Raw genomic sequence first — 25919 nt, 5'->3', positions numbered from 1 at the left:
CATAATTTTACAAGATTACTAAGCTCTGAATGATGCATTTTTCATTGTTGCTTTAGGATTGGAGCAGATGCTTGGTCGCTGCAATATCAATCTGTTCCTGAAAAATTACAGAGCTACCACAACAAAGGTTATAAGCTGGTAGGTGTTTAATTATAGGTTTGTTGGTAATATCTAACTGCGCTTCCAACTTTTTGTACACAACTTTTTGGTGAAGCTTTGTTTCTTTATTCAGGTTCAAGAAAGAAACCAAATTTTTCTACTGTCCTACCTCTTTTAATCTAAAAATTGACTGTAAATTTGTTAAGTGATTAGTTCCATTATAGATGTTTGATTACCGGTTTGTTGCTAGCTTCTTATTGTGCTAAAAAGTTCTTGTTAGTGTCTGTTTATTTAAAATTTGTTTCTTTGATCAGGTCCAAAAGAGAAATCCTTATGTTTCTATCACCATGCAATGGTCCAATCAAAATTGAGTGGCTAACAGTTGTCTGATTAGTTCGTATTATTGGTGTTCCATTAGCCATTTGTTGGTAACATCTTACAGTCTTTCAAAATTCTTGTGTTTCTCTTATTAAAACAGTCTCTGTGATCAGGTTCAAGAAATACTTATAGGTCAATTTTGATTAGCAGATATGGTTTAAAGTAAAACTAAAAAATTGAATGGACACACTAGAAATTTCCAGTTTAGTTCCTAATGTCTTCAGTCTGATGACTCAGGAAAAGTACCACAGGTGATGGTTTGATAGATGCCAAGAGAATAAATATTGGGGAATAAAATAAAAAAATCCTTAGGTTCAAAAAATTTCTTACTGTTAAGACTTCACTGTTGATGATTGGTAGCTTTTGTCGGATAAACCTATATATTATTAAATTTGAGATATAATTTATATATGTGTTCATTATATTTGAGATATAAGTTTATTATTATGAGATATAATGTGATTAAGTTTATTATTATATTAATTGTCTAATTAATGAATAGACTTGTCCTATGAAGGGACATGTCTCTTCATGGCTTATTCTTAATATAAACAAGACATCGCTTTGGAAAATACATACCAAGAAGGCAGTATAGTTACATTTGCAGCAATCCTCTGAAAATTACCAGGGTAGTAGAGTCAGATTGCAAATGTAAGATGAGAAATAAAGAACCATAGAGCAAAATGGATTTAAAGCTAATGACTTGGAAAGGAGGCTATTGTAACAGACCTCTATTCGTATGTCCAGAAGAAAGGAGATTCACAACAAGTGCCAATGTGAAGGAGAAGACCATTTGTTTTTCATAAAACTGACTTATTATGGCGAATCTGCGATTTGAACATTACACTATGAACACACTCACATCCGCGAGTAAGGTAGGAGAGAAGAAAGCATCTCTAATGCAAGGATCATGAAAATGGAATCCAGGGAAGAATCGATGTCAGGGATTGATGTTTTGTTCCTCGCGAAATACTTGGCATCACTAACACTAGAATTCCTAAGCCTCACAACTGAACTCTAACTGGGATTGCTAAAAGGGATATTGGCTCTACCAACGATTCACACGTTTCATGGATATTACTGATGCAGGAGCATCCGGGGTTGCCTTGTTATCCTGCTCATTTTTGTTCATTCTGGAAGTTGGTGCCGAGTTACTGTAGCACTTAGTTGGTGCTGAGTTATTGTAGCAATCTAGTGTTGTCCGAGTGTTCCTTCATGTGTCGAGTTACCCAGTGTATGCTAAGTGACCCTTAATGTGCCGAGTTTTCTTTCTTATGCCGAGTGCCAGCATTTGGACGTGATTTCTACGAGCCGACTTGCGGGATTTATTTCGATCACGACATTTATGTTAAGATTTTTTTTTTGGGATGTGTCCAGACCGTTGTTGGGTCGGCCTTCCTCTTATGTAATGTTCTAGAATGATCTGTAAGCCGTTTTGACAAGTATATATAGAGTGTTTAGGCTTAGAGTTAGGCAATTTTGGAAGAGGATTACAGAGCAGAACTGGATAGTGTGAATTTGCTATTGGATCTTTAAATGTGAATGTATTTGTATTTGGCTATAACCCAAAAGGCTTTGCAACTGGGCATGTATGAAGATATTTTGATGAATCAATAAAAGTATTTCACTCTTCTTCCTCCTTTGGTTGCTTTTCTTTGTGTTTGCTTCCGTTGTGTTAACTCTTGCAAGGTGGTTTAGATAGTTGGGTGAGCCTTTGGCCTTAGTTATTCACCCCTTTCTTGTGTCAGGTGGTATTAGAGCTTGAGGTTCATCCTTGTGGAGATTGGATCATGTAGAACCTTGATTCGGATTTGATTGTAGGGTGGCAGATCTGCAGATTTGACCTATAACTTGTAGAGGGTTACGATCTTGCAAGAACTTGATTTGTAAAGACGGTTCATGGTAGAGGAAATGCTAATAATGCCATATTGGATCAGTTGAGACAAATTGCAGTCAGATTAGATGCTGTGGAGACAGCCCAGAGGAGAGGAGCACATTTTGATGATGTAAGCGATGAGCGGCAACACCAAACCATAATCCAAAACTTGAGGAGGATCAAGATGAGGAAAGATTATTGCGAGTGTTGTTTAGGGCAAATTCAAATCTTGCTATAGAAGTTGTTCCTTATGATGGAAAATTGGATACCAATGCTGTGTTGGATTAAATCTCTCATATGGTGAAGTTCTTTGAGTATGAAAACTCTGATTATAGAAAGGTGAAGATTGTAGTCACTAGGTTGAAAGGTCATGTATCACTATGGTGGGAGCACTTGCAAACTGATAGACAAGGGAGAGGAAAGGAGAAGATCAGAACTTGGCCAAAGATGGTGAAGAACAAATTCCTTCCTGTTGATTACCAAGTTAGCTTGTTAAGAAAGATGCAAAATTTGAAACAAAAGGACATGACTGTGAAAGAGTATATCGAGGAATTCTATATATTGGACATCAGATTTGGACATGTGGATGATGATGTCGAGAAAATTGCAAGGTACATAAATGGATTGAGATCTGAAATTCAAGATGAAATAAGTTTTGTGAAGTTGGAAAGTGTTGAAGAAGCATATCAATATACCTTGAAAGCTGAGGAGATTTTGACAAAGAAGCATGAATAAAAACAAAGAGGTAGAGGTGGTAGATTCCAGAAAGGCAAAGGTAGATCTTATGGTAAAGATGGCAGATCTGAAAGTTTTGTGTAAGATAAAGGCAAATCTAAATGGAAGAATGATGACAAAGGCAAGACCGAATGGAAAAGTGGTAATTCTTACCGAGGAGGTACTAATTCTTATCGAGGAAGAGGTAATTCTTATTCTAGAGGTGGATTTCATGGTAATTGTTTCAGATGTGGTAAAGAGGGACATAGATCTTTTGAATGTATATCCTCTAAAAGTGGGCAAGGTAACAAAAATGCTGTGATTCAAGGAGATGATGAGGGTTCACCAAGTGGACCTGAGGCTGGAGAAAATTTGATGGTGAGAAGAACCTTAATGAAATAAGGGAAGTGATGAGGAACCTGTTTTAAGGAGAAGTCTTTTCAAGACAAGATGTAAGATGGCTGGAAAATGCTGTAAAGTGATCATTGATAGTGAAAGTTCTACAAATTTGGCATTAGAAAAGCTGGTTACAAAGTTGCAATTGCAAAGGCTAAAACATCTTAAACCCTATCATGTTTCATGGATCAAAGATGAGCATAAGATATTGGTAAGTGAGCAATGCCTTGTGAAGTTCAAGATTGGACATTACTTTGATGAAATTTTGTGTGATATTATCCCTATGGATTGTTGTCATATTTTGTTGGGTGGACCTTGGCAATATGATAGATATGCTATGCATGATGGAAGATTGAATCAATATACTCTTTGGGTGAATGAGAAGAAACAAATATTGTTGCCTTTGATTGAAAGTCCAGATGAGGTCAGTTGTACTGCAATAAAAGTTTGCATGGTTAATGGAAAACAATTTGAAAAGGAAGTAAAGAAGAATCGAGTTTGTTTTGCTATAGTTCCTAGAGGATCGAGTGTTGGTAGTAATAACCAAGCAACAAAAGCTAGTAATGGCTGAGTGACAATAGATAGTGATAGCCGAGTACCAATAGAAATTGCTGAATGCATATAAAGATATTGTTGCTGATGATATTCCTGATAGTTTACCTCTAGTAAGAAGCATAAATCATTGTATGGACCTGATTCCTGGAGCTAGCTTGCCAAACAAAGCACCATATAGATCGACAGCTACAGAGAATGAAGAACTTAAGAGACAAGTGCATGAGTTGTTGCTGAAAGGTTTGATCAGAGAAAGTTTGAGTCCATGTGCTGTACTTGCTGTATTAGCACCTAAAAAGAATGAAGAATGGAGAATGTGTATTGATTCTAGAGCTATTAACAAAATCACAGTGAAATATAGGTTTCCTATGCCAAGGATGGATGACATAATGGATTGTTTGAGTGGAGCAAAGTATTTTACCAAGATTGATTTCAAGAGTGGCTATCATCAAATCAAAATCAGAGAAGGTGATGAATGGAAGACTACTTTCAAGACAAAAGATGGTTTGTATGAATGGTTGATTATGCCTTCTAGTTTGATTAATGCACCTAGTACTTTCATGAGGTTGATGAATGAAGTTTTGGAAAGATTTTTGGGTAAATTTGTGATTGTTTATTTGGATGATATTTAGATATTCAGTAAGACTAAGGAAGAACATCTTGAGCATATTAGACAAGTATTGTAGAGGTTAAAAGAGGAAAAATTGCCGTTTAATCTTAAAAAGTGTTCTTTTATGCAAGAGGAGATTGTGTATTTGGGATTTGTGATTTCATCTGATGGATTAAAGGTGGATCCTGAGAAGGTTAAAGCAATTTTGGAATGGCCTACACTTGAGAATGTGGGTGAGGTAAGATCATTTCATGGTTTGGCTAGTTTTTACAGAAAGTTTATAAAGAATTTTAGTGCTGTTTGTAATGCTATGACTAAGACAATGAGGGCAGATAAAAAGGAATTCAAGTGGACACATGGCGCCGATAAGAGTTTTGAGACTTTGAAACAAAAGGTTGCTGAATTACTTGTATTGGCTTTGCCTGATTTCAACAAAGTATTTCAAGTTGAATGTGATGCAAGCGGTAATGCAATCGGAGCTGTATTAAGTCAAGAAGGTAAACCCATTGCTTTCTTTAGTGAGAAGTTGAATGATGCTACGAGGAAGTATTCTGTGTATGATCAAGAGTTTTATGCTATTGTTCAAGCATTGAAGAAGAGGAGACATTATTTGATTCCTAAGGAGTTTTTGTTGTATACTGATCATAAAGCTTTACAATACTTGGGAGGTCAACATAAATTGAATAAGAGACATATGAAGTGGGTTGAGTACTTGGAGAATTTTACATTTGTTATTAAGTATAAGAGTGAAGTTACTAACAGAGTTGCTGATGCATTGAGTAGAAGACGTTCTTTGTTGACTGAAATGAAGGTTGAAGTTCTTGGTTTTGATGAAATGAAAGAGTTGTATGATGTTGATCCTAATTTTTTTGAGGCGTGGAGAGAGTGCAAAGCACCAAATTTGACAGATCACAAAAGTAAGTATGATGAGTATTTCATTCAAGAAGGCATGTTTTTGAAAGACATTTAGTTGTGTATTCTTAGAAGTTTTATGAGGTTGAATTTGATTAATGAAAAGCATTCTGGTGGATTGGCTGGACATTTTGGAATTGATAAGACATGAAGTTTGCTGAAAGAGAAGTATTGTTGGCCACAAATGTATAAGGATGTTCAGAAATTTGTAAAGAGTTGTGGAGTTTGTCAAATTGCAAAAGGAGCAAGTCAAAATTCTGGTTTGTATACACCTATTACTGTTCCTGAAAAACCTTGGAGTGACATTAGTAGGGATTTTTGTTCTTGGATTACTTAGGACAATGAAGGGGTATGATTCCATATTTGTTGTAGTGGACAGATTTTCTAAGATAGCTCATTTCATACCATGTAAGAAGGCATTAGATGCTGAGCATCTTGCTGAACTTTTCGTTAAAGAGATTCTTAGATTGCATGGATTAGTAAGAAGCATTATTTTTGATAGAGACAATAAGTTTGTTGTTATTTTTGGAAGACTTTGTGAAAGAAGATGGGTACTAAATTAAAGTTTAGTTCTACATTCCATCCACAAACAGATGGACAAATAGAGGTTGTGAAGAGAAGCTTAAGTAATTTGTTTAGATGTTTAGTTGGGAATAAGCCAAGTAATTGAGAGATGGTATTGGCACAAGCTGAATTTGCATATAATAATTTTGTGAATAGGAGTACAAGAAAGACAACTTTTGAGATTGTTACTGAAATGAAGTTTAGAGGAGTATCAAATTTGAGAGATGTTGGTGAAGGAAAGATAAGCGCTATAGGAGAAGAATTTGCTGATTTTATGGAGTCTTTACATAAGGAAGTGAAGTTTAGGTTGGAACAAAGTAATCAGGAGTATAAGGAGAATGCTGATCAGTCAAGAATACACTATGATTTTCAAATTGGTGATGAGGTGATTGTTCATCTGAAGAAACGAAGATTCACAGTTGGAACATACAGTAAGCTAAAGATGAAGAAATTTGGACCTTTTAAGATCTTGAAGAAGTTTGACAGTGGTAATGCTTATGAAGTTGAGTTACCTGATGACATGGATATATCACCTATATTCAATATTTTTGATTTGTATAAGTGTCATGAGTCAGATGATGAAGTTGTTGTATCAGAAGATTATCCTAAGAAGCAAATTGAAGAAGTTGAACAAGTATTGGATTAGAGAGTTGGCAAGAGCACAAGAGGAAAAGATTGCTATGAATATTTGGTGAAGTGGAAAAACAAGCCTATTGAAAATGCTTCATGGATTTCTCAATCTGAGTTGGATTCAACTCAGATTGTGCCATCTCAATGATTTAGGAGAATCATTTCTTTCAACCATGGTTGTCTGATGCAGGAGCATCTTGGGTTGCCTTGTTATCTTGCTCATTTTTGTTCATTCTGCAAGTTGGTGCTGAGTTATTGTAGCACTCAGTTGGTGCCGAGTTATTGTAGCAATCTAGTGTTGTTCGAGTGTTCTTTCATGTGCCGAGTTACCCAGTGTATGCCAAGTGACTCTTCATATACTGAGTTACCCAGTGTATGCTGAGTGACCCTTCATGTGCCGAGTTTTCCTGCTTATGCTGAGTGTCAGCATTTGGACATGATTTTTGTGAGCCGACTTGCGGGATTTATTTCGATCGCGACATTTATGTTAAGATCTTTTCTTCAGATGTGTCCAGAGCATTGCTGGGTTGGCCTTCCTCTTATCTAATTTTCTACAATGATCTATAAGTCGTTTCGGCAAGTAGATATAGTGTTTAAGCTTAGAGTTAGGCAGTTTTGGAAGTGGATTGCAGAGCAGAACTGGATAGTGTGAATTTGCTATTGGATCTTTAAATGTGAATGTATTTGTGTTTGGCCGTAACCCAAAAGGCCTTACAACTGGGCATGTATGAAGATATTTTGATGAATTAATAAAAGTATCTCACTCTTCTTCGTCCTTTGGTTGCTGTTCTTTGTGTTTGCTTCCATTGTGTTAACTCTTGCAAGGTGGTTCGATATCTGGGTGATCCTTTGGCCCTAGTTATTCACCCCTTCCTTGCATCAATTACGCCAGTAGTAATTTCATTGCTACCGACATCCAAGTCTAGGCATTCCATTCACAAACATGTCGAAAGTATACATAAATTGGGACATATGGTTTCAAGCAAGTGCAAGGTTGGAGCCATAGTCATACAATTGTTTGTTTGTGGAGGTGCCATAGCAATTTATTAGTTGACATAATATAGGCTATAGTACTAAGCAAGATCAAGAGGAATCATCAAGTAAGAGTTTGACTAAATGACGAGATGAGTCTCTGTCTTAGAAGCCTCTCGGGAGGGGGTTCAAACAATTCTCAGATTGTGAGTATTGGGAAGATGTTATGCTGAGCGCGACTAGTCTCCCACTCATTGTGAAGTCCACGTCAGTGTCAAATGTAATCTTTGGTGAAGCTTGGAGAGGGGTTACAAAATGTAGAGTTCGAAACATATCCCATACTCATCAAGTTGAACATTTTACGGGAACCTTCCTCTGATCATAAAACATAATTCTTTAGAATCAAATCCGAATTGAACCATCAAAACTGTTGATAATATAAAACTAGGACATATAATTACTCCCTATTAGTGGCAGATTCTCAGATGAAATCCTTGGGGTGAATGTGTGAAGCATTCTTTATAGAGACGACACAACCATTTTAAGGAGATAATGATTGTTGTTCCTTATAAGGGCGATTGAGTTAAATGCAAATTACAATCTATTCACAATACACATAATAAACTAGTCTTCTACGTGGTTAATGGAATTGCCACTCGATGATAAAACATTACTACTACTTTGTAATAAATTAATCTGTCAACATATATCTACAAACTTACATTTGCTGCTTCCATTTTTTATTCCTCTTTATCAAATGCAATGCAGAATTACTAAACCTTAGGAGGAAAATGGGCGACCGAAGGTAATGAGGTAAGCTTTGATGCAGGAGGCAAGTTAAGGCCCCCAAAGACACACCACTCTCAATGAAAGGCTTAGTGGAATCTTGCATCAACATGGGAAAGGACTCACAAGAGGAACCCAACAATAGATATATTTATGTAAATATGATCAATGATATAGTTAGCAAGGTCATTGGACGAGATAGCATTAGAGTACATCAATCACTTGACGAGGAATTAAATATGGACATTGGGTAATACAGAGAAGGGATTATCACCACACTATTGTTCTAGCTCTTCAGAAATTAGGATATCCTTTGTTGCTTTCAATTAATGACTACCAATCTGAATGAAGCCAATAATATCTAGTACTGAGTTTCTAGATGAAATACCATAAACATTACAAGACTTGATTATGGAGTGGCAATAAATTAGACAAGGATCAAATTATGGATGATTTTGCCATCTCTTGAATTGTTGTGTTGTGCTATCATAACAGGAAGATGGATGTTGTTGGGCAGCTATAAGGAAACTAGCAGAGTCGTTGGATATGATCGAATTATGCATTTGGAAGATGTGCAAAATGAATAGTAGGTGAGGTACGAAGGTTTCCTCACCTTGTTTTGGATGTCCACATGGAAATCTCCAAAGAGGGAGTTGTGGAGGATACGTAACCAGCAGCCCACCACAAAAATAATCCTTATTTTTAAAGTGATGTCAACATTAGAAACATAAGTGACATTTATGAATAAGAACAATAGTAATTAATAACTCTGGTTTATGGAAGGAAGGTAGCAAGTGGATAGCAACAAACATATACTCTAATATCACCATTGAATGCCCAAGACAAAAGATGCATATCGCTAATAGGATCATAATATTACCTTCTTCAAATCAATTGCTCAAATTAAAAGGTGTGATTATAATCAGAGAAAGTGTAGTTTAATTTTAAAGAGATATGACCTTTCATTTTGGAAAGACACATCTACCATTGCATAGGACATAAATGAAGGTCATTTGATTTAAAAAGAAATAAGTCAGTAGTTGAAGTATGTAAAGTAGAGATAAAATAATATATCTGAAAAAAGAAAAGGTTATGAAAGAGGAAAGTAGAGTCTCAAACAATGAAAATATTGGAATCTCTATGAGAAGACAAAGTATGAGTAATCTGAGTGGCTTATGAAGAGGATCCATTTCTAGAGATACTATCTATAAACAATCTTAAGTGGAGCTCAATATGAGGAGAGAGATAACCATTTTTGATTATTATATACTACCTATATTTACTTTTGTAGTTAATCTTTAATTTGTTTTCAATACATTCTAAAAAGCTATGTGCCTTGATCTTTTCCTCTGAGAGTGTTCTTGCAGGAAAAGGAGATTGATATCAACTTTAGAGGGAGTCTGACACTTCTTCAAAGGTAAAGGATCTCAAAAGGTTGCTGTTTGGGAGTCTGAGACATTTGTTTGAAGGAGGGGGTAGAGGATATGTTTAAGTTGATCTTTGAAGATCTTGATCATATCAGAATCAGAGGGAATTTTTGACCTCATGCTTTTGGTATCATGCGTATGATTGCATGATTTAATGGGCCTACCCCCATGTACATTATGAGGAAGTGTTAAATGATTATCGTTTGTATTTGTAGAAGTTATTGAAAGGTGACGATCTTACAATAACTAAAATTTTCTATCATGATGGATATCTTACAATGTCTATGCAGATCATGAGAGATTATACTTTGTGGCAGATGTTTATATGGTACACATTATGAGAATGCATGTGTACATACCTTATAAACATTTTTGAGTATGGTGAATGTTATGCAAATTGATGTTCTGGAGGCCATTGCACAAAATACTTGGTGAATATCATGCGACTTGATGTTCGAGTGGCCGTTACTTACATTACTTGGTGAATATCTCGCATCTCGACATTCTAGAGGCCATTATTTAAAGAGTATTTGGTGAAAAATATCATATGTTGATATTCTGGAGGCCAATACTCATGATATTAGATGTGATATCAAACCTTATTGAGTACATGGTGAATATCGTATCTTGATATTCTGTAGGCCATTACTCAGAGTATTTGGTAAAATATCACATGTTGATCTTCGAGAGGCCAATACTCATGCGATTTCAAAATGGTGAATATCATGTATTGATATTTTGCAAAACATTACTCATAGTATTTGGCGAATATTATATGTTAATATTCTGGAGGCGGATACTCATGATATCAAATGTGATATAAAAATGGTGGATATCTTCTGCATAAAGATATCCTTAAAATTTGTTATTCCTAATATTATCAATGGTGTAATATTTGTCTTGTATTTATCCTTCCTAGCTAAGAGGGAGTGTTGATGTTTGGTAGCTTCTGTTGGATAAACCTATATATATATATCCTCATTATATTTGAGATTAAGTTTATTTATTATATGAGAGAAATTTATATATATATATATATATATAAATAAAACTTTAATTAAGTTTATTATTATATTAATTATCTAATTAATGAATAGACTTGTCCCACGAAGGGATATGTCTCTTCACGACTTATTCTCAATATAAATAAGAGATCGCTGCTAGTTGGAAAATACATACCAAGAAGGCAGTACAATTAAATTTACAACGATCCTCTGAAAAGTAAAACTTGCTTTCCACTATATTCCTAATAGTACCTACAATGCCAAGAAACTTCCTCTTTCATGCTTGAAGCATTATCTGTAAAACAATTCCTCAAACATTTAGTATTTGCATTTACAATGCATAATTGTCTCATATTATCTTTTTGCTTTCTTGTTAGTTCTTTCTGTGGACACTGTTTGGTGCTCTCGTTGCTCGCTGTTGGCTTCTTGTGCATTTTTCTGTTCCTTAGACCCTTGTCGGTCTCTTGGATATTAATAAATTTATTTTATCTTATCTATGCACTTATAAGCACTCAACAACCTTCCTAAGTCTTTTAACAATTATTTTTGGAACATCACCCATATGTCTTGTAATGCTAGTGTTACATGGGGACGTGATCCCCTCCAACCCTTGTGTTCTTGGAACAAGGACATCCTCGGGATGTGGGGATGGCATTCCCAATTCCCCAATAGTGCTGCCTGTCATCCATTGATCACCACTAAGGTGTGGGGATGTCGAAAGGGGGCGTGTTAGCATCTTGGGGGCATCTAGGCATCTTCATAGACAAACGCTTTTTGCACGAGTTTAAAACAATCACTTTTTTTGGTTCTATTCGAGCCCTAAGTGTGTTAAAGTAACTAGGATTGTTTCTGCAAATGTATAATCATGACCATTGTAATTGATGATTTCCAAGTGTAGATCTAGATCTCATATAAATATGAGAAGAGGAGACATGTCTCTTCAAGAGACATGTCCCTATAGTTAATCATCTTTAGTTAACTCTATGTATAACTCATCTTTAAGCATATATTTAATATTAATATATTAACCATATATGTAATTTATTATTATATTATTATATAATAATATATAATGTATAATATATAATAGTATATTACATATATAATATATATTATAAATATTATTCTTATCAATAATATAAGACAAAATAATGTTCATATAAACCATGAATACAAATACTCAATGTTATATCACTTTGACTAATGCTATACTTCAACACTCCCTCTTAGCAAGGGAGAAGTGACAAAAAAACATTTTATGAGATATCAGTATCAAGGATATCTATACACAACATATTATTTGATTTTAACACTCTGAAATAGTGACTTGTCAAATAACTACAACCGCAATTTTATGAACACTATCATAACATATATTATGATCACTAGTTGTCCAAAACAATATCTAGAGCAATCATAATGCATTCGTTATCAATGACCTCTAATTGTTCAAAACAATATCTAGAATTTTGATGATAATTGGCCTATCATTTGCAAGATCGTCATCTTACAAAGATTACCTTTTCTATGTTCGTTATCATGGTGTCCGGCAAAATTTGGCCCAAAGAACCATGATAATAGGTCTACCATTTATAAGATCGTCATCTTATAATGGTTACCTTCTGTTTATATATGTCAATGCAAGATCGTCACCTTTGATTACGTATGTGAAATAGTAAGCACGATGAACCCAGTCATAGGGTGGTACAAAGGGTTTTCATCTCATATTTTTCTCTCATAGAGGAGAGTGCATTATAAAGAATTTCTCTTAGAACTTTTATTCGTAGAGAAGATATCATCCACAAAGGATTGCATTTCAAATTTTTTCTCTCTGAACATCGATCTTGGGAAGTCAGGTCCTCTAGTTACTTCCTTAGAAACCCTCTTTACCTAGGGATGCCTGTCAAACTCATCGCTTCCTCATGATATACGTAGGAGTAGGCCCATCAACATCATTGAGTCATCCCCATGTATTTCTAGACTCCCTCTGAGTATAAATCTTGTAAGCTTCTGCATTGCTTTTGAAGAAGTGTCATACTCCCTCTTAATGTAAAAGAATCTCATAATCTCAATCATCATACTCCCTCAATGTAGAAGAATCTCATAATCTCAATCATCAAAGATGAGTGCCTTATTTTATCCATCATGATGATCAGGGTCTACGAAGTTACTATCATTAGGTTGAGTCTGCCCAATAACTGGTAGCATGTGTAAAGTACCAACCTTCTTTTCCTGTAAGAACATCCTCAAACATAAAGGAAAAGATCAAGGCAGATAACCCTTATAGTATGTAGAGAATCACAAATAAGAGAGAGACTACAAATTAGATAAATGCCAAAGATAAGTATACACATGAAGGTCATGGAATATCTCCTTTTCTAAGGATGGTTTAAGTGGGAATGAAACATTTCCTATCATTCCCCACTCACAATGTAAAATACCCATTCTTATATAATTGAACACTTTTACATCACATCAAATTTGACGACTTCTTTCTAAGTTCCAACTTACTCTTTTCATACATTGAAGCTCCAAACATTCATTAAGCTTAATAGTAAAAGCTAACACAAACTTGTCCACAATACGCCAATATCTTGATTGAGTATGATTGTGTCACTTGAATGACTCTACAACTCATACATAAGTATCATTTATCATTTATCGTAGATGATTCAACTAAACTCACCACTTTCATATGACGTACACGAGGGGTAGGTCCATTAAGATCACATAGTTGCATGAATTAAAGACCTCTTGACTGTTACAATGTATCAATCATTGAAGATTCTATCACAACATGGTTTACTCCCTTTGAATCAATATGATCAAAGATCATCAAAGATTGACTGAATCGCATCCTTTATCTACTCCCTTTCTTTTAAGGTTGTCTCTAATGAAATGTCAGGCTCCCTCTAAATCTCAATCTCCATCTTCCTGTAGTAACAATCTTAGAGGAAAAGATCAAGGCACATAGCTTGTATAGAAATAAGAGATAATACTCAAGGATAATTAATAATTTTGCAAAATTATATAAGATCATCCCAATATAATATAGATAAATGTGTATACTCTGAACATAAAGTATATCTTCCATATTCTATATATATATATATATACACTATGATCTATATTTTAACATAGATTAGGATGTTAGCAAATTTATCTCATATCTATTACTAACAACATAAATTTTTATAACACAACTCTTTATTTTATATTTTTAATAATAAAATCAAGATAACATAATTCTTAATTTTTATTCATAACATAATACTCAATAATAATTAATTCATAACATCTATCATATATTCATATAATATGAATTAATTGATTTATAGCATTGGAATAAAACGCAAAATATATCATACCTTGATCAAAAATTGGTTTGACACTTATCCTTTCTGCAATCAACGTATTATAGGAGAGATACGAGCAGAGACTTGATTGCAGGGGAATACTCAAATGGAGTCTTGTAATGTTATCTTTTACATTTTCGTCACCTAGGGATTGTATTTTAATGTCCTTTTATTTCAATGACACTCTTTGGTCTCCATTGATCTATCCACACCAGCGTTGTTGACTCAACTTTGTCCATGGTGATCATATAAATATATATGAAAACTTTCATATGAATCCTATGTAAAGGTTTTGAATCTCGATCTCGCCTAGAGATCATTTGGTGAATCTTGACCTAATGTTGCTTTAAAGTTGAAGTGGGTTGTGTCCAATACTTAGAATCATGCCCTTATTAATTATTCCCTCTTACACATGGCTTGAGCAGAATAAGGTGTGTTAGGGTCACCAACTCCATTGAGGCAGAATTATATAGTTTGGCGGTGATACAATTTTCTAGTCTTTACATGCTTAGATCTTTATCTTAATATTCTTCTATTTTTCTCATGAAGACTGAATTTCATGTCTTCAGCACAGCTCAAGTAAACCAAACATCAGAGCCTACTTTCATGTCTTCCTGTTCCGATGCTATTGTGGCTCTATTTTCAATTGTTTGGTGTAAGATTATTATTGTTTATGTACTATCACAGTTCATGGTTTGCGCTTATTGGAGGCAATTAATCATTGGATGCTCGCGGAAATTGCCTTGTTGGCAGAATAGGAAATAAGTCATATTCCCATGAACATGTGCCAAAGTTGCCGATGTAGACAATAGAACAACGTATTCTGATTACTCCATCTTGGTCATTATGATGTCGATGTGACCAAAGGGATTGGGAGCTCACATTAAAAAACATGGTTTGTTCGGGTTGTGTGTGAGAGGCTCAGTTTTGAACAAGCATATACAGAAATCGATAGTGTCAAACCATAACGATAAAAAAATGAAAGGCTTAATTGTCCAAGCCAGAAGAGTCTAAGAACTACATCTATTTTGAGACGAGGAGTTAAATCACTTCCTTCCAACAACATGTTGACAACTTTAAATCTTGATAATGGATGTGCATGCCATGGTCGTAATTCACCATTGATAAGAGCTATTTAACGAAGAAACCACTTAGCTTTCAAAATGCGATGAAAGAGCTCGCCCTCTATTGTAGATTCCATCACAATGCCCATATGGGATTAAATGTCTTTGAAGCCAACTATGTTTTGATGCCTAGGAGAATGGTGATTTATAATCTCCTGCGGTGTCGATGATCTCTACACTTGGATCTGCATAAAATCTACTACGATGAAACACCCAAGGGTGTTCGTAGTGTAGGACAACATGATCAGGATCGAGATATGTAAGTCCCCGATGATAGCTTAAGGCCCCACAAATTAATCATGGACTCGACAGTTTGACCAATATAAATTTTCTTGAGGTTTAGAATATCAGTACATTAATGGGCTCCCTAAAAACTTTGTAAATGATTCTAAATTTTCAACCTTAATTGACTCCCCAATAACATTGAGCACCTTCCAAAGTTCTTAAGTTTGTGAGAGTCTACCTTTCGATAATGTAATGTCTCAAATGGTATTACATGGTATGCAATCATTATTCTCAGTCACTACATTCCATGATATTGTAGAGGTGCTTTTAGTGAGCTCTTTATGTCGTTGGATTATCTACTATTGTTGTCACCTTCATGCTGACATTTGGTGAGCACTTCTTTGATTTTATTAGAAATTTATCATTTGCAGCAACCTGCTCTGATACCATGTTAAAGTAACTAGGATTGTTTTTGCAAATGTATAATCATGACCATTGTAATTGATGATTTCCAAATGCAGATTTGGATCTCATATAAATATGAGAAGAGGAGACGTGTCTCTTCAAGAGACATGTCCCTATAGTTAATCATCTTTAGTTAACTCTATGTATAACTCACCTTTAAGCATATATTTAATATTAATATATTAACCATATACGTAATATATTATTATATTATTATATAATAATATATAATGTATATATATAATATTATATTACATATATGACATATATTTATATATATTATTCTTATAATAATGTAAGACATAAAATAATGTTCATATAAACCATGGATACAAATACTCAATGTTATGAGTATATCACTTTGATTGATGCTATAGTTCAACAAAGTGGATATGGGGCCCATTTAAGGCCTTACAAGCCTACAAATGCCCTTCAAGCTTATTTTGATTCACATTGTCATTTCTACTTGTTTGCTACAACAAGGAGAGTGAAGAGCTGAGAAAAAAGCGATTGAAGGAGTGAAAGGACTAATTGGAAGTAAAAGAGGAGTGACAAGGAGCAAGGAGGAGAGTAGGAAGGTTTTTCACATTGTTGAAGAAATTTTTCATGCACAAGATCAAGCTTTAATTTTTAATTTTAATTTCTGATTTTCATTTGTAAATTCTAATTCTAATTGTTTTTATTCCATTTTGCTTCAAATTTCAATGTTTTTTTAATTTTTTGTCGTTTCATTTTCTAAATTAGAGATAATATTGAATGTTGAGGGCAAAATGAACATTCATTATAATTCTCCTTTTTGCCCCAAAGAGTCAAGATTGAAATATTAATTAGATATTGTTTTATAATTTGAATTTGTTAAAAAATTAAAATTTCGAGTTCTAATTTGTTTTATTTTAAAGTAGGATCTAGGCTGAAAGTATGCGATTGTTGATTTTTGTTTTTCATTTTGTGAAATGCAGTATGAATGAGCTCCCATAGTCATGATATAATTGAGGATGAGATGAAAATTCATTCTCATGGTGCAAGCTAAACGAAATATGAACCTGAGCATAAGGAGGAGGGGTATGAGCATTGGCCAAATCGAGAAGGTCAAACCATTTCCATGGCTAGTGCACCACTTGCTGTTGTTTGCCCCTCGTAGCTTTTAGTAGGCTGGGCTAGGGGTCCTTATGCTCCCAAATCTTCTTTGAGTGATTGTAACATGAATAATAGGATCAATGCCAATAGGTAGTGGCACGAGGAAATGGAAATGCAAAATTTGTTGTACAAAATGGTTTGGGAGCATCATTAGAGTTAATGCACACTTCCTCTTTTGGCTAGGCAAATGTGTGGGAGCATGCATTTTGAAGAAGGCTAAAAAGTTGCATTACAAAATTGAGTCCACCAAGCTTTGGGGTGCTTTAAATAACATTGAAGATGTAGGGCCTACTACCTCGTTTGGTAGACAACATATTCAAACTATTTATCAAATTTAGGGGCAGCAAATACTTCTACTCATCCATTGCATCAAAGGGCAAGAACAATTTCAATGTCATCTTTTCGACCCTCATCCAATCATAGTACTTTGGGAGAATCACAACAGGGAAAGGGGAAACACGAGATGTCAAATAACTCCATAGCTGATATGTTCAATGTGCATTTTAGGGAATAAATGGATGATTCTATTCGTATGTTCTTTGGCAATGCCATCGCATTTCATGTTGCTCAATCTCATTATAAGGACATGATGTTGATGGTGGTGAAGGGAAGGGCATCATATTTACCATTGAGTACAAATTGAGGAATATGATATTGGACAACAACTATCCCAAGATCAATGCACTGATGGAGATGATGAGGGCATGTTGGGTTGAATTTGGATGCAATATAGTTATGGATGGCTAGATGGACATCAAGCATCATCCAGTCATCAATGTCATAGGTACATGCTCAAAGGGGCCATTCTTTCTGAAGGCACTTGATTGATCAAAGCATTGAAATGATGCTGATTTTTCAAATTGTCATCCTTTAGACAACTATTGTAGAGTTTTGGCCAAAAAATGTAGTCTAAGTAGCGACAAAAAGTAGCATGTGTGTAAAGTTGTAGAGAAGTTTCTTGAGGTAGCATAATGACCTATTTGGTGGGCTCCATGTTGTGTGCATGTTGTAAACAATGTGTTAAAGGACATGGTAAAGATTTGATTGCAGTAGAGAAGTGGTCAACAATCCTAGAGATGATCTACAACTACCACACTTCACATGCACTCTTTAGGAGCTTCACAATGTTCTTGAAACCATTTGAGATCAGCTATGCATCCTGTGTCATTCTCTTGGAGAGAATGCTTGAATTGCAAGAGTCACTACAAGTCATGGTTATAATTAAAGATAAGAATCGATGGGATAAGGCCAAGACGGAGCAGGGAAGATGGTGAAGGAGATAGTAAAGAAGGATGCAAAATACATAGTCTTTATCATCGCTCTAGTTTTTAGGTCATCGTATATGGGGATTAGGATGTACGTACCCTTGGAGAGGTGTTTGAGTGCATCGATTCTATGCTTGACCAAATGATTTCATTTTTACGAGAGGACCCCACTTTAACATTCTACAATAAGCACATTCAACTAATTATTCAGTGCAAATGAGACAACTTGAACACTCCCTTGCAATGTCTTCTTACTCATTGATCCCCAAGTGGTACATGGATAGGCTTGTTAGAGTTGCATTGATTTAGGATGATAAGGTGAAGGAAGGGTTCTTTAGGTGCATTGATAGGATGTATGATACTAAAACCATTGGCAAGATTCAAATCAAGTGGAGCTAATTTGCTACACTTGGGGGTTATAAGCCTGTGACAAAGTGTAATGTCCCCATTTTAGCAGTGATCAAGTGTGTGTGCGTTAGCTTTGTTCTACATGGTCCTGAGAGCTAACGAAGGGTTTAATGGGATCTTGTAGTGTTTTGGCCTAGTCATTTCCAGTTTGGGCCAAAACAAAGTTGATTTACTTAGTTTCAGACATACTTACTATTTTTAGTAAGTCGGCAGGACACAGTGCAGGTCAATTTTGGTGATTGGATTTGATACTCCTTGGTGAGAGCTTTTCGATGAGCTATCACTCGCATTATTCAGAGTCCGATTGCTAATACATTTTAATGCCTGAAGTTTTATTAAAGTAACGTCTAATTTAATTATAAAATATTGAAGTGTTACTTTAATATTTATTTTATGGGGATGTGTACCCAAGGGAGACATAAGGGGTATTTTAATATATGTTTTATCTATTACACATCTTTTTCCCACATTGCCCATATGAGTTGAGCGGACCCTTGGAAATAGAATAAAAGGAAGCATTTGTGGCTTCATTAGACAGGTTGAATATGAGAAGAAATTGGTGTGTGAGTTGCAGCTCCGTTCTTGGCATTTGAGGACGTTTATCCTCTTTTGTAACATTCTAGAGGTCATTACTTTGGGGTTTGGCCTTTGGAATTCTTTGTTATCGGCTTCATTATCAGGCAGTTTAGTTGCATTTCCAGCTACAGACAGATTTGGTATTTTGCTTATATCTTCTTCACTACTTGTTTGACGCTTATGCCGCTTTGAGGGAATGATATTACGAAGGTAGTGGACTGATCGAAGAACAAAGTACTGTAGCAGCACTGTTCATGCGGCACTATTCACGCAACACTATTCACGCGACACTATTCACGCGGCACTATTCACGCGACACTATTCACGCGGCACTGTAGCAGCAAGTTCGAAAGCATGAGCTGGAGTATTATGTCAATAATGTTGAAGTAATTAGTGAGTTGATAAATCTACCATGTATTTGGTTTTATGAATTCTGAAAATAACATTTTATTGGCAGCAGTTCATTTCCACTTTGCATATTATTGTAGTTTCTTTCTTGTTTATGTTGTACGATACCCATTCCATGCACAAAACACAACAAACAAATAAACGTTTGATTTCCGGAGTTATAAGGGGTTTAAAACATTAAACGAAGAAATAAGAGGTTGAATGCAAACTGTTTGACATAATTCCTTTCAGCAATTTGGTTTAGTTTTTTGGGATATTCAGGGGTGCCCATTACAGTGGTATCAGAGCTATAAGTCCTGCCATCTTGTGGAGGTCTTATAGGGAATTTGGAACAACCGGATAAAGGGAAAAGTGTTTGACGAAATGTCAAAACACTAAAATTAGAAATAAATAAAAAAAACACAGGCTAAGCATTTATGTTTGAGCATGCGAGAGGGGTTTGATAATTTTCGCGATACCAGAGCAAGACAAAATAGGATTTCAGACTTGCAAAGCAAACAGTCTAGTACATCCGTGCAGGTGGACATTGAATCCAGCCATACAGGCACAGAGGAGATATTCTTTGATCAGGACAACAATATGGGTGATCGAGATGATAGGAATACAGGATTAGCCGGAGGTGGGAATGCCGGTCCAAATCAGGGGGAGGTAATGTTCAGACGGTTACTGGATACATTAGAGCAGGGGCAGTGTATGCAGCAGGAGCAGAATAGGCGAATGGACATGATGTTCCAGCTCATGGCTAGACAAATGGGTGTCAATATTAATCCAGGTGATGCCAACAACAGAAACAATAACAATGAGGGAAACAATAACAATGGGGGAAACAATAACCATGGAGGCCAAGGCAACAACAATGGTCCTGAGAATAACATTAATGGTAATAATGAACATGGCAACAATGGGAATGAGGCTGATAACTTTAGACACGTTGCACGCCCAGTGCGGATTGCGAGCTCGAGACCTCTTCTACCCACTTTCCCACCCAGAGATCTGGTTCAACCAGTAAACGAACTGCAAATTACTGAGTTACAGGATCAGTTCAGGAGGGACTGGGAGGCTAGTGGACCAGAGTTTTAGGCGGATATTTCCCTCAGAGATTATATGGACTTGAGGATGAGACACATGCCTAGGGCAGGAGGAAGGAATCAAAACTTTGAGCTGAGAAAGAAAGTTGGAAAACTTTTTTTACTTGATTATGATGCTTCAGGGAAGATGATTGCACGAGCTTGGGTGCAGAAGGTAGATACATACTTGCAGCTAAATCCTATGCTCGAGGAGGAGGCTATCAAGTATGCGGCTATGCACTTGGATGGCATTGCACATGAATGGTGGCATCATGGCATAGTGACTTTGGGGCATAATCAGATTACATCCTATGAGGAATTCACCGAAACATTGATTGAGAGATTTGACACTAGGGATCTCGAGTTACATTTCAAGGAGCTAGCACAGTTAAAACAGTCAGGTTCTGTGGATGCTTACATTGCCGAGTTTCAGCGCTTGTCTGTACTTGTTACTGATATCTCTCCTAGGAGATTGGTGGTGTTATTTTGTGATGGTCTTGCTGATCCATTACGAGGTTGGGTGAAGGGACATGATCAACTCATCTTAGCTGAAGCAACTAAAAAGGCACGAGATTTAACCCCTTCGGTATACAAAGGAAAAAACTATTCAACAGATTCTTCCTAACGCAAGGACAAAGACAAAAAACCATTTCAGAAAGAGTATAGCAAATCCAAAGAAGGATCAAAAGGACTAGACAATGAAACCTTGAATGAACTTCGAAAGAAGAAGCTGTGCTTCCATTGTAGAGAGCCTTGGGACTTATCTCATAAATGTTCTCCCAAGGCTAAGGCAAATCAAATGGAGTATTTTTCAGCAGAAGAGTCAAAGTCAGAGGGGGAGGATTAGCACTCCGATTCAGATGAGGGTAACACTATAGAGGAGAGCAACATTCCTAAGGATGATAGATCATTGGTACGCTTGACAGGGGCCCAAAAGGCAATCACATTTAAGGTTAGGGGTACTATCCAGGGGCAGAAAGTGATATCTCTTATTGACACTGGGGCTACACATAACTTCATAGATGCACAGTTGGTAGCCAGGAGAGGGTTACAGACGGAGGAGCATGATGGGTTTAGAGTCATGGTGGCTAACGGTAATAAATTATTATGCACTCGGAAGATATCTAATCTTTGCATCAGGTTTGGAGATGGCTATGAGTTGGAGGATGAGTTCTATGTTGTGGACATGGGAGATTATGATGTCATCCTCGGCATGACATGGATGGCTTCACTAGTTGAGTTCACACTCAACCTAGCGAAATTGGAGATGAGATTCCAGCATGAGGGCAGAACTGTGGTACTTAGAGGACTTTCAAATGGAGGTTGCAGAGTAGTGTCCTTGAGGAGAATGCAGAGACTTTTTCGTTATGATGACATAGAGTGGGTGGCAAAGTGGTACATTATGCCAACTTCACTAGAGCCACAAGAAAAGAGTCATCCACCAGATATCCAGAAGATGCTTGATAGACACGCTAAAGTATTTAGCGATATTCCTCATGGGGTTCCTCCTGACAGAGGGATGGAACATGTTATTGAGCTCGAGGAGGGAGCCAAACCAGTTATGATTACTTCGTATCGTCATCCTAAGAAACACAAGGATGAGATAGAGAAGGCGATTAAGGATTTGTTGGAGATGGGGCATATAAGGCCCAGTAAGAGCCCCTTTGCTTCAGTAGTAGTAATGGTAAAGAAGAAGGATGAGACGATGCGCATGTGCATCGATTACAGGGCACTGAATAAGAAAACAATTAAAAATAGGTATCCCATTCCTAGGATTGACGAGCTGATTGATGAGTTGCATGGGGCATGCTTCTTCACCAAAATTGATTTGCGATCCGGATACCATCAGATCAGGATGAGAGCAAAGGACATTGAGAAAACAACCTTTCAATGTCACTATGGCCACTTTGAGTTCATGGTTATGCCATTTGGTCTAACCAATGAACCTGCTACATTTCAGAGTTGTATGAACCAGGTATTCAGGAAGCAGCTGAGGAGATTTGTCTTGATCTTCTTTGATGACATCTTGGCCTTCAGTAAGACTTGGGAGGAGCACTTACATCATCTGGAGGAGGTGTTATCTATTCTGGAGAGAGAGTCATTGTATGCCAAGGAATCTAAATGTGAGTTTGGCATGACTAAGCTCCTTTACCTTGGGCATATCATTAGTGCAGATGGCGTTCAGGTTGATCCCGAAAAGATTAGAGCTATTGTAGAGTGGCCTACTCCCACAAACATTACACAGCTTAAGGGATTCTTTGGTTTATGTGGTTTTTATAGGAGGTTTGTTAAGGGATTCTCACAGATTGCTACACCCTTGACAGATCTTACTAGGAAAGGAGCCTTCGTGTGGATAGGGGCAACACAGAGGTGTTTTGAGCATTTCAAGCAGGCAATGTCTTCATGTCTAGTTCTAGCTCTATCGGATTTCACGAAGCCTTTTGAGCTTCATTGTGATGCATCAGGTGATGGGATTGGAGCAGTATTGATGCAGGAGAAGCATCCCATTGCATTCGAGAGTAGGAAGCTCCGGGGAGTTGAGAAGAGTTATTCTGTCTATGATCGGGAGATGTTGGCCATAATGCATGCATTGGCCAAATTTCGATCATATTTGGTAGGTGGACGTTTTGTGATCAAGATTGATCACAACAGTATTAAATACTTCATGGGCCAGCGTGATCTTAATGACTGGCAACAAAAATGGGTCACTAAATTGCAGGCTTATGACTTTGACATAGAGTTTGTCAAAGGTAAGAAAAATGTGGTGGCTGATGCCTTATCTCTGAGACCTCACTTATGTGCTCTGGCAGAGATTGCAGGAGATTGGAGAGATCGGATTATAGCAGAGTATGTTGGAGATGCTTGGGCTTCTGGATTGATTTCAGGTACCATACAGGATGATCACTATGAGGTGATAGATGGATTGATCAGAGTTCAGGATAGGGTTTATTTAATTCCGTCATCACATTTGAGAGAGGCGATACTGAAGGCATTTCATGATGCACCCACAGTTGGACATCCGGGGGTCTTCAAGACCTATTGGCAAATCCAAGAGCGGTTTTCATGGAAAGGGCTCAAGGATGATGTTCAAAGGTATGTCAGGGAGTGTGTGGTTTGTCAATAGAATAAGGGAGAGCACACATTTCCTACAGGTTTATTACAGCCCTTGCCCATTCCTGATAGGAAATGGGAAAGTATTTCGATGGACTTCATCATTGGTTTACCACGAGTGCAAGGAAGGGATTGCATCTATGTGGTGGTGGACCGCTTGACGAAGTTTGCTCACTTCTTTGCTATTCCGTCCACTTACACAACAACATAGGTGGCAGATCTTTTCTTTAGAGAGATATTCAGGTTACATGGGCTGCCCAGATTCATTGTCAGCGATCGGGATAGTAAGTTTATGAGTGTTTTTTGGCAAGAGTTGTTTAGGTTGTGTGGTACAGATCTTACACCTAGCACTAGTTATCATTCGCAAACAGATGGGCCAACAGAGATTGTGAATAAATGGGTGGAAAGATATTTGAGGAACTATGTAACTGCACAACAAAAGGCTTGGATCAGATGGTTGCATTTGGGAGAGTATTGTTATAACACCACTTATCATATGTCCATCAAGATGACTCCTTTCATGGCACTCTATGGTTATGAAGCACCTAGCTTCATGGATTTAGTTTTGGGGAACAGTAGAGTGCCCAAAGCCAAAAACTTATTGCAGGATAGTCAGGACATTCGGAAAGTGCTCAAAGAGAATATACAACAGGCCCAGAATCAACAGAAATTGTATGCTGATCAGCACCGAATAGAGCGTAGCTTCGAGGTAGGGGATATGGTTTACTTGAGGCTACGACCATATAGATAGTCATCGCTCAAGAAGAGCGGAGCTGAAAAGTTGAAACCTAGATTTTATGGTCCCTATAGGGTGATTCGCAAAGTGGGCAAAGTCGCCTATGAGCTTGAGCTTTCAGAGGGCAATCGAGTGCACAATGTGTTTCATGTGTCTAGGCTTAAGAAAGCCATTGGTCAGAGTGTAGTGCCTTCAGCAGATTTACCCATTGGTCAGAGTGTAGTGCCTTCAGCAGATTTACCCCCTTTGGATGAGGAGGGGAAGCTTGTGTTAGTACTCGAGGCTATTTTGGACACTAGAGAGAGGAAGCTTAGAAACAGGATAGTGAAGGAGTATTTGGTCAGATGGAAAGACCTGCCGAAGGAAGATTCTACATGGGAGAGTGAGCAGGTTATTCAGCAAGCTGGACTGAGATTCCTTGAGGACAAGCAATTTCAAGGGGGGCGGACTGTAATGTCCCCATTTTAGCAGTGACCAAGTGTGTGTGCGTTAGCCTTGTTCTACATGGTCCCGAGGGCTAACGAAGGGTTTAATGGGATCTTGAAGTGTTTTGCCCTAGTCATTTCTAGTTTGGCCAAAACAAAGTTGATTTACTTAGTTTCAGGCATACTTACTATTTTTAGTAAGTCGACAGGACACAGTGCAGGTCAATTTTGGTGATTGGTCTTTTCCACATCGTTTTCTCATACCTTGATTTGATGATATCTAGATATGAAGTTTATCTTCAAAAAAAAGTCTTTGTGCATTTCATCTATTAGTTCATCATTGCGAGGTATTTATTAAAAACAATCGATCAATTGTATATTGTTTTTGATGTTACACAAAATGTCATACATCACTAGTTAGTGTTTGCCAAGCTCAATTGAGCGATGAAGACACTTCTTTGTGTTTGCCGAGCATTCCAGTGTATACCAAGTTTAGAAGACAGTGTCTATCGAGTTCAGTTGGGAGATAAAGGAAAGTTGGAAGATAACGAGTGTTATCTAAGCTCACTTGGTCACCAAAGAGAATTTGCAGATCACAGTGTCTATCGAGTTCACTCGGGAGACAAAGCAAGTTAGCATGAAAACCTGTGTTAATCGAGCTCACTTGGTTAACGAAGGAAAATCTATTTTGGTCAG

General features: G+C 36.8%; 1 protein-coding gene across 2 annotated transcripts in view; it reads left to right on the top strand.

Annotated features, from left to right (window-relative positions):
- LOC149556032 (phosphoesterase) overlaps positions 1 to 25919 on the top strand; it is a 141883-nt gene that overhangs the window by 41247 nt on the left and 74717 nt on the right. For both annotated transcript variants that reach the window (XM_089830153.1, XM_089830154.1), the window contains exon 7: positions 57 to 138. In XM_089830153.1, coding sequence (XP_089686279.1) covers positions 57 to 138 — 82 coding nt within the window. The remainder of the gene's footprint in view (positions 1 to 56; positions 139 to 25919) is intronic.

The sequence above is a fragment of the Cupressus sempervirens genome, chromosome 5 (genome assembly GCF_028749045.1).
Source record: "Cupressus sempervirens isolate cs-2001-9-10 chromosome 5, ASM2874904v1, whole genome shotgun sequence".
NCBI lineage: Eukaryota > Viridiplantae > Streptophyta > Pinopsida > Cupressales > Cupressaceae > Cupressus > Cupressus sempervirens.
This window is presented reverse-complemented; position numbering and strand designations above follow the sequence as displayed.